This window comes from Sinohyriopsis cumingii, chromosome 12 (genome assembly GCF_028554795.1).
Source record: "Sinohyriopsis cumingii isolate HCF-2022 chromosome 12, ASM2855479v2, whole genome shotgun sequence".
Lineage (NCBI taxonomy): Eukaryota > Metazoa > Mollusca > Bivalvia > Unionida > Unionidae > Sinohyriopsis > Sinohyriopsis cumingii.
The window spans coordinates 13,689,672-13,708,731 of NC_142972.1; the positions used below are offsets into that span (position 1 = coordinate 13,689,672).

General features: G+C 35.7%; 1 protein-coding gene across 1 annotated transcript in view; it reads right to left on the reverse strand.

The window, feature by feature from the left end:
* Positions 1 to 19,060, reverse strand: part of LOC149786021 (E3 ubiquitin-protein ligase rnf213-alpha-like) — a 559,813-nt gene that overhangs the window by 489,762 nt on the left and 50,991 nt on the right. The window contains exons 6-7 of the mRNA XM_089978097.1: positions 11,010 to 11,649; positions 8,596 to 8,764 (exon numbers count right to left, since the gene is read on the reverse strand). Coding sequence (XP_089834223.1) covers positions 8,596 to 8,764; positions 11,010 to 11,649 — 809 coding nt within the window. The remainder of the gene's footprint in view (positions 1 to 8,595; positions 8,765 to 11,009; positions 11,650 to 19,060) is intronic.

The window sequence follows — 19,060 nt, forward strand, 5'->3', positions numbered from 1 at the left end:
CACCTGTTTTTACCATGTCTCTGATGGCTCCTATGGAAAGACTCACATGAACACCAGTATTTGCTGATTTGGCCTTGGAGAAACGTTCACGTTGACTTTTGCTCAACGATAGTTTGTTAGGTCCACCGTGAATTTGATCGTTTTTCAGGGTTAGTTTCATACCGCATCGCTTCGATATCGCTGATTGGAGTTTTTTCACCTGACCTGGGGTCAGAGTTACGCTGACGTGATCGTATGGCATATAATTAATCACTTAATCTAAATTTGGAATTTTCACATGTTTTCGACGGGAGCATCGATGACTCTCATTCTACCACTGATGCCTTCCAGGATCATTGTTCTATCACTGAGAATAACCGCGATTGCTCTTGCATTATTTCCCCTTGTGTTAATTCTGGCCTTAAAATGAATATCGACGACAGACTGCTTTACCAAATCGAGATGTTCCAAGGAAAAATAATAGATGGGATAGAGTGAATTAAAATCTAGTTGTGATATTTGCAATCCAGTATCAATATTTTGATCGCGGCCCATAAAACTTAATAATCGATGATACGCGCGTGCCGTAGAATATTGGGCAAAATCGATGGCTATTTCTTCAGTTGGTTCTTGTTGACCGTTTATTCTCAATGAAACGTTTGTTGCCTCGAATTGATCAAATATCATATGGCTATGTTCCTGATCATTTCTATTCATGTTTTGGAGAGCAACAAAGATATGTCTAGGTGCGGAAGAGCCCTGCTGTGAAGCAATTCGCCAAGTAAATATTCCGTTAATATTAACATTATCGGTGGAGTCAGTCATCGTTGTCAGCCAAGACATAATGGATTTTCCTCCTTGATTCATGAATGATAATAATTTTTCTTCCACGATCATCGATGGAACTATTGCTGGCATCCACAAGGTAATTCTTTCAAGGACAACTTTACCAGCATCTGGACCATCTTCTCGCCAGATGGCTCTGTCATCACTGGCATCTCGAACAAAAGATATCGTATGTTTTGCTCCGTATATAACTTTTCTGAAATGTCTGCAAAATCCAAAAATATGAGATAATGGAATTGCACAGGAAAATTTTCGATCGTCATCTTTTAGCATTTTTCTTCGTGTGTGAAATCCAAGATTGTAATTGTTATTGGGGGCGAGCATTACTTGCGAAGTATCAGCGGGGGCAGCACCAGCGGTATTTGTCGGTATACCGATATTAAAAGGAACGTGATCAGGTTCTTCAGAATTATCCTTGGCAAACATCATACTAGGACCTGCTGATCTGGTAAAATCATCTGAGTATCTGGCTAGACCTATGATCGTCGTTGCTATATCAACATTGTTCGTGATTGATTCAATCTCTTTTCCATCAATCATGTAAGTGGCGCTCTTGAATAACGACATGATACCGTTGTTGACGAATCCTATTTTAAAATTGGTGTCAAAGTCGGTACCATCAGCTGCTTTTACCATTTTCCCAACAAATTCGATATACGCCTCAGATGGAAGAAAATATCTTGTTGTATCGTGGACTTGTAATTCCTTGCGATTTTTTGAATCTGGTTCAACTACATCGTACGAGAAATACTGGAAATCTCGCACTGATGTGTCCCTGCCTACGGGTTCATCCATGTCAAATACTTCATTTGACACTTGTGCGAACATTTATTATTAAGAATATCATCTAAAACGAAGACCACTGCCTGAAATGAAACTTGTATTAGCAACTTCCCTTGCTAGATTTGTATTAGCAACTTCCTGCGCTAGATTTGTCTTAGCAACTTCTTGTGCTAGATCATTTATTTTTTTATTTGCTGCGTCATTTATGGCTTTACTGACTTCAGGTGGCATTTCTCTGGTGATAGGTAATTTGACGGGTTGCTTTTTACGAGTTAAACTTAATATTTTATTTTTGACAACATTAAAACCCTTACTGGCCAAATTACCGATACCAGAAACGGCAGTCTCGCCGATCTTTCCTATTGCTTTTAATCCTAATTGTTTGATAGCGGGTCCGATTTTAGGTACTATTCGTGTTACGAGACTTCCAATGATATCGCCGAATCCATTACCGTGAATATATTTGTACACTGGCAATCGAGAGTTTACTATGCGGACCTGCTTAGGTCTGCGTTGATGTTTGTGAACAATCATGTTATTTCAATTGTATTGATTTAATCGATGAGTTCATCGACAAACTCTTTATAAATGTGAGAATCAATGATGCCACCGCGAAATAATCGCTGACAAATATCCGAGGCTTCGTTGACTACTTCACGGGAGTTATTTCCGGCTCGCTTTCCTCCGATTAATACTTCGAGGCGAGATACATCGTTGACAACACTGTCAGGGCAAACTGTATATCCGCTACCTGTTTTTGGTTTTTCAGGAGATTGTAATGGCGTTACGTAGAATACTTCGTCTGACGGCGTTGAAGATTTCTTCTCCTCCTCTGCTGACCCTGGTGATGTCCCTGAAGACGACCCTGGTGATGTCCCTGAAGACGACCCTGGTGAATATTGTAATACTGGAGAGATGCGACTTCTAGCATCAGGGTGTTCATCTCTCGGGACATTCCATTTTTCTGGGGGGGAAGGTGTTCTTGGTTTCCAGTTTGACGATGTCGGTTCTGGAGGTGGGTCTCTATACCAAGGGCGTTCTATAGAAGGATGAAATTTTTCACGTATTTCAGGAAATTGAGGGGTATGGCGAAGATCAAAAGAAAATGGTTCAAGACTTTCACTTTTAGGTGGCAAATCCTCACTTTTAGGTGGCGAACTTTTACTTTTAGGTGGCGAACTTTTAGGTGGTTGTTCTGAGGGGGTATGGAAGGAAGGAGGAAGAAGCTGGGGGATAAATGTCTCTTTCGCCATTACAGGTGATTGATGAATTTTATACTTCTCATCTATCATTTCTCTTCTTTTTTTACCAACATCCTTTATAAAATTCGTAAATTTTTTATCTCCATAAACTACTGGTTTTTTCAAACTACCAAAATACATTACCGCCAGCCATTCAGCATCTTCAGTGAGTTTATCAAAAATTTCTTTCTTCAAAAAAATTCTTTTATTATTTTCAGAATCATCCGCAGCCATTTCAACTACTGAATCATAGTTTTTGATTAAATGCGAAAGTTCGCTCCTCAAATAGTTATCAGCGGATAAATTAGGATCGAATTCATACAAATCAATAGCGGGTGATGATTTGTATTCGGGTACATCACTCTGATCTTTTTTCTTTTTCGATTTTCTCTCTTTTTTCTGAGGTGGAGTTCTCTCTTTTGGTCTAGCTCCTAATTCCTCTGGTTGAATTATTGGTTCCTGCGGTTGAATATCTTCCTGTGGTATTATTTTTCTTCCTCGTGTTTTAGTTTTTTCTTTCTTCTCCTGTTGTTTTCTTTCTTTCTCTTGCTGTTTTCTTTCTTTCTCTTGCTGTTTTCTTTCCTCCGCCATTTGTCTATTATGATCATATCTATCGTCTGCTGCTGCCATAAATCTTCTAAAAGATGGATCCCTTTCACTCGCTTGCGTTTTTCCATCATAAATTCTAAATAACATACTAAACCAACTTTTACGAGTTGGATATCTTCCTCTTCCTATATCAGACAAATAGTCATTTCGAATACTGAACATATCTTCAGCAAGTTGACCAAATTGATCTAAACTATATATCGTAGATAGCGGTTGTGATATTATATCCCATCCCTCATCGGTGAAATTTTCTCTTAAATCATCGATATCAAATTTTCTTTTTTTTACTCCAGGTTTTCTCCCTCTAGGTTTTCCTACTCCAGGTTTTCCCTTGCTACCTATTTTATAAGCAATTGCAGGTTGTCCACCCTGTTGCGCTGCCGCTGCTGCTATTGCTAATCGCTCAGGTAATGTTCGTGATTGCTCCTCAATACCTTTCAACGCGCGAAAAATTCCACGTTTCCTAGCTTCCTCATCTTCCTTATCTTTTTCGTCACCATATACAGTTTGTTCGATTGTCTTAGTAACTGGCTTCAACCATTTTGCCGAAGTTTCTAAAATTCCATGTTGTACATCTTCGTAACCACGAACATTTCTCTTAAATAATTGTTTTGTCGGAATGAGCTTCTTTAATGCAGCTAATTGCTCTCGCGCTAATCTAGCAGAATGAGGTTCTCCAACTGTGCTAGTTTTCGGACTCATCTTATTTTCAACTATATTGTTTTAATGCGAGATAAAATTAGTATCCGCAGCCCAATCTTGCAAACTTCACTGACACCCGATTATTTTCGCACCCCCCCCCTAAATTTTGTTATTTTTTCCTTGTCCAGAATCATATAATTTGCATACAAAAATTGCACTCAGGATCGAATTTACGCAAATTGTTTTTCGTAGAAGGTTTTATTTTTGAAATCTGAGGCTTCTACGGAGAAAGTTCTCGTAGGAAGGTTTATTTCGTCTGTGCCACCTGGTCTGTACAACTTCCCTGCTGCTCAGGGAATGTTACCGGTATCTCAAAGCTGAGACCATAGGTTTCAAGATAGAGGGAGGAATGGACCACAATTTACAGCACCAAGTGATGTTTAGGCCTGTCAAAAGCCTTTGTCATATATCCTCAATCATGGAAGAATGAGGAAGAAGCAGATCTGGTTGCAGCTGAGTCCCAAAGATTTTTAGCAAAATGGAAATGATCTTCTTGGACAGTGCACCAGATGGTTTCAGGCACAAGTCTACAGATAAGAGCAGGTAAACTTCATTTTACTACTGTCTTGTCAAAGGTCCAGATATTCTCCTCCTCATCCAACTGAGACGAATCATACTAGAGCAGGATAAGCATAACCAAAGCAGCAAGAATGTTTAATCTGTGCTTCAAATGTGTAACATATATATTACATGCCATAATTACAATAAACTGTAAGAAAAATGGAAATTTAGTTTAATAACCTGGATCAACATCTGGCAACATTTCTTGTCACAAATGGTCAAAATCCATGTGAATTAGTACCAGAATACAAAAATAAAAGATACTGACAATTATGGGTATACAGTATCCACTTTAATTAGTCTCTATGATTTAACTTTCACTGAGTGATCATCAAATCAGCTCCATAAATTCTACAATAAGCATGATGACGTGATCCATCTGAGTGATGTATCACATCACACTCATATTCTTCTTTCTAAATTTGTAAAGCACTATTGATTTTTCCTTATTCTGAAAGGACATGTTTTAACATTTAAGAGTTCCTCCACATTACATGTAAATGGTGCACAAAAGTGTACAGTATTAAAATAGTCATACATGCCTAGCTGGCAATGAATGGCTTAAATCCAATGAACACATATGTACACATACATCCATAAAAGACGAATGTACTCTTATGCTATTGTTATGCAACAATCTTCTTTTTTGGAATAGTCTCAAATGTATATGATGTAGGGGATTAAATAGATAATAATATAAACCAACAAGCAACTTTTTATTCTTTCATTTACATTCTCTGTTTAAATCACCAAAAATGCATAATCCATATACATACAAATATAAGACTTAATTAGATCCAAAATACTATAATGTTTATCCCAAAAGCATAATGGTTGGCAGGTATGAGCAATTGGTCAGCCTGATAGTAGAGACATCAATAGAGGTGCTTCTACCTCAAACTCAAACTTGTTGGAGTTAACAAGGATAGATAGGGCATCATCATCTAGTACAAGCAGGAGAGTGGATATCCTTTGGTGGAGGTGACATAGGAAACCACAGCATATAATGGTGGATAGAGACTGTTAGTATGCTAGAAGTTTGCAGAGGGAGACAAGACTAATCATCTTTACTGGATGATGTTATGCCTCCAGCCTTCCTGGCAGTTGCCTCCTGATGAGGAAGTGATGGTGGGTCATGAGCCAAGGCACCACCTCTATCCTGGTTCTAGGGTTCAGTAGCATAAGAAGGTATAAGACCAATCACCCTGAGGTGAAGGACCCCATATCTAGTTGCATTAATTGAGATAATAGGGAAGGGGGAATATTGATTCAATTCCCTTTCATAAGTATGAACCCAGCAGGAAGACTCACAATCCTGCTCAGGGTTTGATGGTCAAGTGGGAGAAGTGGGGAACTCAGTTGGATCCACATCACCATGCTATGAGGCTTATTAGTAATGACTGGTGGAAAGTCAGCTACTAATACAACATGACCAGTGGTAAGTACCATCAGTCTTCTCACCAGGACAATTTGACCAGTTGCGTTACACTGACCAGTCACTTTGATGAATTGACTGGTGTCTGGTCACCACATATTGACCAGTGACTGGTCAGGTGATATAGATATGTTAGGCCATACTTCTTCATCTCATCAAAGTGTTGTGCTCTTCTCCTCCCACTCAAAGGGACAGACAAGCTATCCTAAAGGTTTTGGCTGTGTGCAGCTCCTCCCTCATGGGCTGTGGTAACACACTACCCAGGATGTGAGACAAGTGATGCATTTCTTCCCACATGGAAGAGAATGACATGCTGCTCTAAGCATCAGAAACATTCCACTTGTACCTCAACCTGGAGGGGAGTTGATCTCCTCCTCAAATGTTCATTTCCTCTTACACAAGAAGCCCCACCTGTCTCTGAAAAAACTGGTCCCATAAGCTCCAGGGACCAAAGAGTACTCTTCCAGACCAAATAACTAAGTCATCTTTCATTATGCAAGTCATGGAACCAGACAAGTTCATTTGGTGCTCGATGCTGTATTCTTGACTGCAGTAGTGGCCCATTGTCATCTGAGTTATATGGCCAAGTCCAGTCAAGAAGGATCATGGCTATCATGGCTGGCATGAGCATTGCTATTAATACTTACAAAGTTTACACTAAATTATCATTTCTAATAACAAGTTAACTGTAGGAAGTCTAATTTTTACTGCCTATGCATGTAAAAACTGAATTATCACACATAATAACTACATGATTGAAGTGGATGCTATGAGTAAACTATGTATAGAAAACTTTCCAATATGTATCAACCATGTTAGAAGCTATACAGTAATATAAATCAGTTTTCTAAAGTACACACAAAACATGTACATTGTTGTTGTATGGTTTAACGCCATTTTTCAGCACATGATAGGCTATACATGGCGGCCAGTATTAATGGTGGAGGAAGAACCTGGGAAATCCCCGGAAAGAACCACCGACCCTTGAGAAGCTACTGGCGAGCTTTCTCACATACCCACATTGGCCGAATCCGAGACTCAAACCCACGCAGACAGAGGTGAGATGGCAGTGATCCATAACGGAGAGCACTTTAGACCACTCGGCCACTCGGGGCCCCCAAAACATGTACGTAAAAAAGGTACTAAAAAGCAATCATTAATAACACTTACAAAGTAGATGCTACAATATTCATTGTGAGACAATGTTACCTGTAGGATGTTGTTCTATAGAGGTAAAAATCAGTGTCACATAGATAACCATGCAGTGGATGCAAAGACAAAAAGAAAAAAACACTTGTATGTATCTGGATGTAGCAGAAATTATGATAGCAACACTAAATGAGTTTTCTATATCATGCCAAGACCTGAACTTATTAATGTGGTTCAAGCTATGTGCCCCTTGTAGGTATGTAATAAAGGCACCTAGGTGTGTGATTTTGGCAAAGAGATAAAACTGAAAAGTAAGAAACTCTGTTGATGATAGACTGAACAGAAAAGTTGGAGTACAGATGGAATTTACCTTTGAGGATGAAACTTCTCCAACTTGTTTTAAGGTAGAAAACTTCCAAACTGTTTGTATGGATTTTGTGAGGCCTTTCTGTGTTTAGAGAGTATGCTACTGGGCACTAGTGGAAGTAGTGACTGATGAGTTCATGGGATTTGGTGCCAATCCTGGTATCATGGGGAGATCACTCTAACTGCCACCTAGGTGGGCAGGTAACTTTCAGCATTTTAGCTATAAAGTTTTAATCTGGGAGGGCTGGATTTGTGAGGCAGGAGTAGTTATCCTAATGTATTATGGTTGAGCAATATATTTAAAGAAGAAAGATGACTGTTTTGCTTATGGGCATGTAAGGTGCATGAGTGAACCATGTCTTATTGACAATTCTCCATTCAGCGGGATTATGTATTAACATTAAAAAACAAGGTTTTTAAACATGAAAAAGTAAAAGCTATGCAATATAAACTGGTAAGAAATTGATAAAATTATGATTTAAATGTATCAACAACAGTTGCTAGTTTAGGTATCCCTCCAAAACTTAACCAAAATTTGTGTCTGACTCATCTCTCTCATGTAATCTCTTATGCCACAGTTATTGATGCTGATATGGATTCTATCACAAGTAACTGAGTGAAGGTGTATAATACAACCTTAAATTGAGAATATCATCTATGATGCCACACAAAATATAATGTATACAGGTCAAATGAAGGTGAAATGTAAGCACCTTTAGCTTGTTTACTCTTTTCATTATTTTAAATAAACAACTTTCTTACAGAATCTTCTATCATGTGCCTCGTTTATCAGCAGCATTGTTATACTGATGTTTAATCAAACGACAAACGCAAAATCAACCTACAAATCATGTTTTGATGAGAGTGAAAAAGCCTGGACTGTAACTCTAAGATCAAGAATAAGCAACGTGAAACATTGTATACCTCTGTGACACCTCATGTTCCTTTATGACCTCTGCAGTTAAGGATGAAATCGACTGGTCAGATTTCTTCCATCCTGCATATGCCAGAACCTTGAGATCTCCCAGCTCATCTTCATTTTCACCTTTAGTCATTTTTGTTTCTTCCTCATGTTCTATACACCAAAGAATTCCTAAAACAAAATATCACTGAAATATGTATTCCACATACAATCTTAACATTTAGATCACTTAAGGCTCTTCTACAATAGCTATAAATCAAAGCCAATTCAAGCAATCACTAAAATCAGATCTGCTCAAGCTAGGAGAAATTTCTCAAGATAATACACTGCCCCCTCGATAACTCATACCCGGAAAACTCACGAACCCACTTATAACCTGAGGGCAGGCACGAATAATTTTTTCTTTCTTTCTAGAAAATGACAAAATAATTTACCCTTCTTTGTTGAACATGAAGAAAATCATGATCAAAACTAGTAAACATAACCTGATATAATGCTCATTTTATCATCAAAAACAGCAGTTAGTTTCTGGAAATTTGAATCAACATCATGAAATTCCTCACTTAAAATAAGTTCTATATTTTGTTACATCTTCTTTACAAAATATGCATGCATGTAAAACGTTATCATATTTGTGCACTGGTCAGCCATCTTGCATGTATGTTCTAACACTGCATGTAATTGTAAAATAGGTTCCACTCATGTAAACTGATTTCTCTGCACTGAATTTAAAAAAATATACTATGATTTGAAGCTGTGTGACTAAACAATGGTGTAGAGCAATTTTTGAGTTTTAAAGAATGAAATGTAGTTGCTGATACATTTAGGTTGTCACTTATTTGGTAGCAGTTTATAAATTTACACTGTAAGGAGCAAATATTACTTCATGTTTCAGAAAGCTGTAGCTTTAGGGGTGCATTCAGCATAGTGGTGGTTTATCTGCAACAAACAATACTCTCCATTTACAAAATTGCACAAAACTGTTAATATTGCTTTCCAATGAATAATATCTATCCAAAGTTAACGTCTGACAAAATCAAACAAGAAAATAGCATGTTCCAAAATGAGAATTTTTATAAAAAAATCTCTTAGAGTGTTTAAGAGCAACCAGTAAACCCAGCATCAACCTTACAATAGAGCACCATTCTTTTACACTAATTTAATATTTAAATAAATTTAATAATTTCTGTGTCAAAAAGAATCAGAGATTTAAGATCTAGATCTATTGCCTGAGCATGTATTTGATCCATATTTCCAGCATGGCTAATGCATCGTAACTTGCAAGTATTTATTTTTCACAATAAAATAGACAAGAATGGCAAAAATGTTAAACTCCAAAAATTGCAATGCAAAAAAAGATATCTATTGCATTACCTTGAACCTAATCCCACCAACCCACCAAACATCTATTATCTGTTCCATTAATACATTAGAAAATACAAGTATGCTGCATGACAGGAAAGTTGGTATATTTGAAATTGTTTAAACTTAATGTAAAATGCTGTTTCTAACTGTAACCCACTCCCAAATCATATATAACAGCTGATAATGGCAGTACTGCATATATGGCACTTTAAACAAACAATGAGTACTTCTTTAATTCACATAGCTATGACATATACAACCAAAAAATCAGTGATGACAAAGCTGGAAATAACTGATACAGTGCTATTTCTTTCTTGTCAATGCAATTTTGTATCAGTTCTGCTATCTTGGATTTCTCCAGTGGTAATGGGCATTCATCTGCATGCCTGGCCTTGTTTGCTGAGCATCCTGAGATGTCAGAATAATAGTTAAAACAGATGTAAAAGACATCAGAGCGAAATCCAACTTTGATAAAAATTGACGATTTTTAAAAAAAAATGTTTTATGACAAACAGGCATCATTTGTATCAACCTGAAAGACCTTTATGTTTATTTGAAGTACCATTTCAGATAGTAATTTAGCAGTGTTTATAAAAAATGCATGGTCCTCAATGCCAGGATGCTTTCTGTCCATTATGGTTAAATTCTGTTGAGGATTTTTTCACAAGTCCTTTGGTGTTTTTCCATTTAGCAATGGCAGCCATGTTAAATGATGAATTGACATTTTTGTACACACTTCAAAAGACTTGATTTCCATATGCTCTCTGCCAAATTTAACTGAAAATGTTTCAGTAGACTCTGAGAAACTGAAAACAGAAATAATGACAGACAATGCATGAAGAACAAGGCATAGCAGCCTTATGCAAACATTAGTAGAAATTTGTGGAAATATACTGCCTGTACTTCTGTAAATGATTAATCTGATAGCTCAGTCAACAGAGTATCAAACAAATGTATTTCTACTTTCAATTATACTTCTAGTCTTTAACTTGCAATAATTTTCCTGGTGATTATGTTATTCTTCTTGCATTATCAAAGAGGTAAGACCTACCATTAGTAGTATCATCAATATCATCCACATGCTTGACAGCTTCTATAGCAAGTCTCTCTTCAAATCCATTCTTGATCATTTCCTCAATAAAGTTCTGCACCTTCTCCTCTGTTCTCTTGTCCACCTCAACATCTTTAACTTTTTTCTCCTTACATCCCTGATCATCTTTCATCTCAACTTTTTCCATGTCAATGGATGCTTTCTGCATAGCATCTACTAAATCCTTGTATGTGCAATTCACCTTCACAGCTGATAAAAGTGGGTAGAGCCTCTTGTCTGGACCCTGTTCTGAACCAACCTTTACCAGTTCTTGTTGTAATATGACCAGCTGGTCAATTGTGAAATAGTTCAATTCAAAATATTCCCATCTCTTCTGGTGGATATGGTCAATCCATTCGTCTAGACAATATTCTGTGAATCTTGCTAATTTGGGTAGGAATTCTGTGACATCTTCTGTTTTGTCTTCTGTTTTAGTCTGCATTCCCTTGAGAGGTGCAGTTCCCTCTCCAAATTCTATCATGACACATAGAGGGTAGTTAGGATCACATAGGAACTTCATCTGCCAGTTTTTGAAAAGGATACATCCCACAGAGTTCAATTTGATGAAGGTATTGGCAATCCTTATTACACCATCTAAAATCTGCAATTTCATAAGTACAATCATAAAGTCCTAAAGCAAAACAACGTCCACTCATTCCTCTCAGTTACCATCAAATCACTTATTTACACTGCTTGCCTAACTCTTAAATCAACTAGCCTCAATTTGTCCAACCCCATCCATATAATGCATACATTGATGAACAGGTTCAGTACATTTCCTTGCATAGTTTGACAAACAGAGACAAAAACAGACCAGTGTTTCCTCTTAAAGAGCATGATCCTTCTCTTGATTTTTAAAACATAACTAAAGGTTATCACTTAGCATGTGCCAGAGATCTTCGGTACACTAGCTGAACTTAAATCTTCCCTCTTTCTTCCTAACAATTAATGTTGCAACCCAACAACCCAAAACATACACTCTGTAAAAATGTTACTGAGGTTAAATGGATTTCACATTAGTATATTTTACCTCTTCTAATAACTGTGATGCAGAGCACACACTCCTCAAAACAGATCAATATTTACTACTGAACAAGGGAAAACAACACAAGAAATTATACAATTAAATTATGTTATTTGACAAGACCAGATCTGTTTCATTAGAAACAATAGTTAAATGGTGTGACATTAATATAAAATAATTACAGTGTGTGAAACATTGAATACTCATCCCATTTAATGAGTTTGACTGGTACATACCAAACATCCATAGATTATCATTCAAGTAGGCACCAGTAGGGCATAGCTGACTATGGAAATTATGGACAAGTGGGTCTCAATGATAAGGATCTTTGGTCAAAGTGTGTGATCTTTAACTGAAAGTACTGTGCAGATACCATTATACTCCTACCTGAGACTTGACAAGACTGTGACCTCTGATCTTTAAACGCAAAAACTTAAGTTATAATACAAAATTAACTTTCCTTCATTCAGTTGCAGCAATCTTAACCTTTTAAGTTTTGACCCCCAAATCAATGGGGTACTTTTGTAACCAACATGTTAAGTTATCCACAAACTTTGGTAAAAGTACATGGCCAAAAACTGATCTTTTCTGCAGAACCCATTTGTATTATCCCAGTCACAATGACCATTCACCATTAAACCCCAATATCATGTACCTACCATAATATGCTGTCACTGTCAGAAGAAAAACATGAATTTGGACTCCCAGACCCCCCCCCCCCAAAAAAAACATGATGTTTAGAAAAACATGATTTTCAGGAATCTTAGTCCCAAAGTTTTTCAACAACACCCCCCACCATATTTCTTGACCAACATGATATATGCATGTAATCTGTAGTAATTTTTTTTGTATGAGCAGTAAACAGTCCTGTTCAAAGCTCAGCTAACCTATCCTGGGGCATATAGCTGATAATTATAGAGACAATTAAAAGGAAAGGAGGTTGGAGATATACATCCACCTTTCAGAGATAACTTAACTGGCTGACAATAGATAGGGTGATATATTCTGTCAAATTCTGCCATGGGAGAATCCATTTAGCATATTTGCTTAGGTAAAGTACACAAAGTAGAATAACCTAATTCAACTGATATTAAAGTACATCAAAAAGACCTGCTGACAAACAGATGATATTAAACATAACTACATTGAATAATAATGTTGAAGCCAACTTCATAAAATTTGTGATCATTTCACAATATATGACAGGATAGATTTTCATAAGGCAGTTCTTTTATATAAATGTCTACATAGAACTGCACCAGAGTATCTTCCGGACTTATTCAGGCCTTTTTCAACACAATACCAGTTGAGATCAATATCACATGGAAACCTTCTACCACCAAAACCAAGAACAGAGCAATTTAAAAAGCACTTCCAATACTCTGGTACAGTTGTGTGAAACAAGCTTCTACTACATGTAAAATCTGCTGAAAATATTAGAGTATTTAAGCAAGATATCATGAGCATGTATGTGCTTCTAAAAGATAATTGAATTAAGTATTTTAATACTAAACATGTTAAAATAAACAGTAATTGTTGCTATCTTCATATAATGTGCATTGTTATACTCTCCTTAAGAGGGCCTCAAGGGAGAATAGTCCTTGACTAATGAGTCACCCTCTATAAATAAAGCATTATTGTTATTATTATTATTGTTATTATTGGCAACATTTCTTTAAAGTCGGTTTTTACTCCAAATATAATATGCAAAAGATAATTATTTCAGTTGTCAGAATAGTACTAAGTGTGATTCCTTATTGAAGAGTGGGATTCAAGAAACAATAAGCATCAGCAAAGCAAAATCCCAGCAGAAATAAATTTTAGGTTGACAGAGTTTTATTTTGTGATGCATAACAGCAAAGGGGAGAATTTAATTCTTTGCACATATCTTATCAACAGTAGTCATTTTGAAGTATACAATGTCCATCAAAATAGGAGCACCACCTGTATGTAACATATTCAGATTAGTTCTCTTTATTATTACAGTGTGACCCCGCTATAACACGGTAGTTGGGAGCCATAAAACCTGACCACGTTATATACTGAACCGTGTTATATGCAACCAAGTCAGTTAGCTGAAGAAAATGTTCTCCCCAAAAAATTGGGGTCTTTTTTTTAATAAATCCGGGCAGTAAAATACATGCTTCGTCTGCATAGTTATCCTCTTAAATTTATGCATATGAAATGTGAAATACACCTGTAGTGAAAACAGAGAAGACATAATGAAATAGTTTACTTTATTTACAGACCCATGAATTGGTACATATATGTGAATCCTGTTTATATATAAATGTCTAATATATAGCATGAATAGAGTATCAACACCATGTACTCACCTGCGAACCTCATCATATACATTGAATCCACAATACAAGTAATTCCATTGAAAATATGCACACACACATCTTTAAAAGTTAAATGATTTTGAAACGGTCATAGTGGTCTGAATTCAGTGGAAAAACATAACACAATCACGTAATGAATAAAGAAACACATTTACTTTAAAGTACATTCCAAGTCGGTAAAAGTTAGTTTGCGTTTCAAGCCGCCATTGGTAACGTTCATAAGCATAAACTTTTTCCCTACAAAAAGGAAACTTTCACAGCACAGTTAATGTACGTGTTCCAGTCACATTGGAAAATGCAAAAATCCATCAGATTCCATCACTTTTCTTTAAGTTTGGTACTGACTTCCTTTGAAGAAAAGTTCTTTGCTGTTACTGAAAGACTGTAGTCGGCTTTCTTTGATGAAGGATGCATGCGCTATTGAAGTCACCGCTAAAGGACAGCTTTGGAGCACCAAATGAATGCCCATTTCTTATTTTGGCAACAACATCAAATAACTGTATTGCATGATTGAGACTGGTATTTTTTCCATTTGCTGAGAAAGCTTTCGTAACAGTCGGTGCTTCAAAGGTAATCTGTTTCCTTTGAAATTTCAGCAAACTATTTTATCTGCGTAAATTTTTAAAAAGGAATTGGCCATTATTTAGACTATTCTAGTTAATGTCCCTCCATGCCTACTGAATAAACCAATAAGTAAGATGTGTTTTGTTTTTTTTACATTTGTGGTAGCAATGTGATACTGCCTTCCACTCATGCATCTGAAAATTAACAAAGGGTCAACGGACAATAGAGACGCAGGTGTTCTGATGACAGGGATTATTACAGAAAACGTGAGTGTTCTGAAGGATTTAATTCTGAGTGAAAAGAAGAGGAATTTTACTTACCATCCACATACAAATGTCAGTTTTTGTAAATACATTAATTACTAGTGAGCGGCTGAAAATCAGATGAAAGATAGATTATGAGACAATGCTTCATCTGGTTGATCTCTGTTACCAGTAATGTCAACAACAAAAAAGCGGATATTTCACAACATACAGAACTCATGCTAGATGTCAAGATAAGCGGATTATGATATAACAATGCACTGCTTAGATGGTTTTTCAGTATGGACAAAAAAACTGTTTATGTAACAATAGATACATTTCAGTGCATTTTATATCCAGTTTGCAGTTTCCTTTCATGGGGCCTCTGAATTTCTGCACTCCGAACCAAAGGTCGTATATAAAAGTTTCAATAGCCAACAATATCGCCAATAAATAAAAAGCCACATGGCATGTTTTGCAGCCAATAAGGAAAAACAATCCAAGTTTGCAACATTGGCAAAGACCTAGGCTATCCTAGAATAAACTTTTTATGCATTTTATTTCTTCTTCTTACTTTTAAGAAGAAGAAAATACTTTTTCGTCTACGAGAAAAATGCATATAAAATGTAAGGAGCCAAGCCACAATCATCTTGTATTATTCATACGCGATCTCTTCCCCAAAATAATAATTTTTTTTCATACTTTTTAAGAATTTGTTTTTTGTGCACAAGAAAAATACATGTATATTAAATTTCGGGAAACATGTCACAACCGCATTATATCCGAATTCGCATTATAACAGAGCACGCTATAGCAGGGTCACACTGTATTATTAAGTTTTGACAGAAATCATGTAGCATGTGTATATTATCATTTAATGAAATTTCTGAGATGTGATCAAAATGTAGATACTGGTTTGCAAATATCTCAGCAGGATTTATACATCATTATATCTGATTTATTACTTTCCATTGGAATATCTTGATTTATCTAAGCAATCTGTTGCTGATATTCATTTTTGAGCTCTAGCTCAAGTAAACCCCCTTGATGCTAATTACAGAGCAATTGCAGTTATACTCAGTGACAAAGCAATGTAACTTGAAGGTACTAGTGAAAGAATGAGAGTTGTTGATGCTACAGTAGAAAATATGCAATTAAATCACTCATCATATTTATAGATGTCATCATATCATCATGTTAACATTACTCTAACTTCTGGTCAAGTTAAAAGACTTCAATCAAATTAGACAATGAAATGTGGATTAAAAATATCATTAAAAAAACATCAATTCACAGGTGGTCAAAATAAATTATCACTGACATGACTCAGTCTTTCTGCTGGCGTAATTAAAAATTCATTTAAAATGGGTGATACAATTCCAATTCTTGCAGCTTTACCAACATTAATAGCTGTTGCAGCTCCATCTGTAGCAAAAGCAGCAGCACTTGGTGCTGTTGGAACTGCTGCTGGAATGACACTAAAAAAAGAAATAGGAAAAGGATTTAAAAAAAGAGGAAGAGGCCTGAGACATCCAGGAACTCCTTATTGATACAGAAAATCCCGAGACTTCCAGGAACACTTTGTTAATCTTTCCAACGTCAAATTAAGATTTAACTGATTTAGCTAATAAACTGAAAAGAAATTTTTTTTAGAGGAGTTTTATGCATGATCAATTACCAGAACAACCAAATAATATTGAAACAGGAATTAAAAATCTTTATAATTTGGGCCTGGGACTCATTAGATTGCATATGCATTTGATCCACGTGGTTCTATTTATTTTGAATCATATAGGCTTCCTCCACCAATAGAATTTTTAAAGTACGCCAAAACATTCCATTTTGGTATTCATCATTGCCAACACAAACACTTACTGATCCGCCAGTATGTGGTCGTAAAGTAATTAATGTATTTAATGCTATATCAAAATCAACATTACCACCTTATAAAGTCATCCATGATTATACAAGTAGCTGTTAATCACTTTAAACAGATCTTAAAGTATAACGGTTAATATTTATGGAAGATATTTTTCTACCAAAGGCATGAAAAAAAAGATGATCTTGCTTTGTCAAATTACATGACTAAAGATGATCTTGCCAATATTATGAACCTTTTTGGAGTTGACCGATATGAAGTTTTTATTTTTCAGGATAAATATGGTGTTTTAAAGATGAGTAATATTAAAAGGAATGACATAGTTCATACAGTTCTCGGTGCTACTGAGGATAACATTCCAATATTTACCAATGACGGAAAAATCAGAGACTCAATCGCAACTATTAGAAATGAAATTTCAAAAAGTGGTGCTAATCATTTACAATCTACCGGTGACATAATGCCAGGTGAACTCAGCATGAATGGATATAAAATAGTTGTTTTAAGAGATCCAACATCTGATGAAGTTGATGTAACAAAAAATTATGTAGACACAGTAGGTACTAAATTAACCATGCTGCGAGCTGAATATGACATTTAAATAAATATGCTTTCAAATCTTCAAAGAAACTTTCAAAGACTCAATAAAATCGCATATGATTTCTTTGGAAGTCTGTTGACTGCTGATGTAAAACTCATTGATATTAACATAAAACTCAGTGATATTAAAACAGCTATGTCAGACATTGAAACAATTAATAAATTATTAAGTGTTATGAGATATCCTAAATCATTTTCAGAGTTAATCACGATAGCGCAGAGTAATATCAATGATATTTAAAAATAAGACTAGAAGATGTTATAAGTGGAAGTCATGATATCATCAAAAAAAAAAACATTTAATATCACGCTAAGGTTACCAGTATATACAGGCTCTCAGTACCCAGTGTTTTAACATTTATAATATGTACCTCGATTTCATCGTGTTATCAACTGACTCCGTCAGGTAGATCTCCAGGATCTATGTTAGTGATGTTAGATCAAAATGACGAGGAAACATTTACTGTGGAACCTACAGAAAAAAGCTTCACTTGATTTATTATTGGTGTCTTGAATTAGTAGCTAAATTCCCACCTAATTAAAATATAATGAGCATTCTGATCAACGTTCAACGTTTTAGATACAATCAAGCACGTGAATGGCAAACAAAATTAAAAAATATCATTGACAGGTATACAGTAAAAATAATTTTTTTTTATCACACACATGTAGTTATCATTGACATAATTGTTTATTCAGTGTCTGCTTTTATTGCTGGAGAAGGCATATTATTATCAACAATAACACCTTCGCTATTTATGGCACCAGTAGTTGCAACAATTTGTGTTTCAGCTGCAACAACGATTGCTGGTCTTCTTAATATCATTGCCAAAAAAATATGCACATGCACAAACACAAAATTGCATGATTATATAATAAAATTACATACAGTGATGTTTGCATCTCCAAGCATACTTCAAACAATCCTCATTATTGTCAACAACTGATCTTAGTGATGGAAAAATATCAGATTTTGAGTTCACAGAGATAATTAAAACCTACAAAGAAGCAATGACTGTGATTGATTTAGAAAATCGAGATTTAAATAATGTCAACTACGAATGAATTACTTCAACAAATTGTAACAAACACAGCTCCAGCAAAAACAATGATATAGGCAAGCTCCAATAATCCTGAATTCAATGTTTATTTTCCGACTGCAATTCCAGCAAAAGAAATAGCGCTAGCACAATTATGAGTATCCCATAGTTGGCCAAATATCAGATCAAAATCATTCGGTGGATTACAGGTGAATAACTCACTTGTATTTTCAAATAAAAATAAGGATGATGGAACACCAGACTGGAATGTTATCGAAATTCCAACAGGCAGTTAACAAATTGAACAAATCAATGATG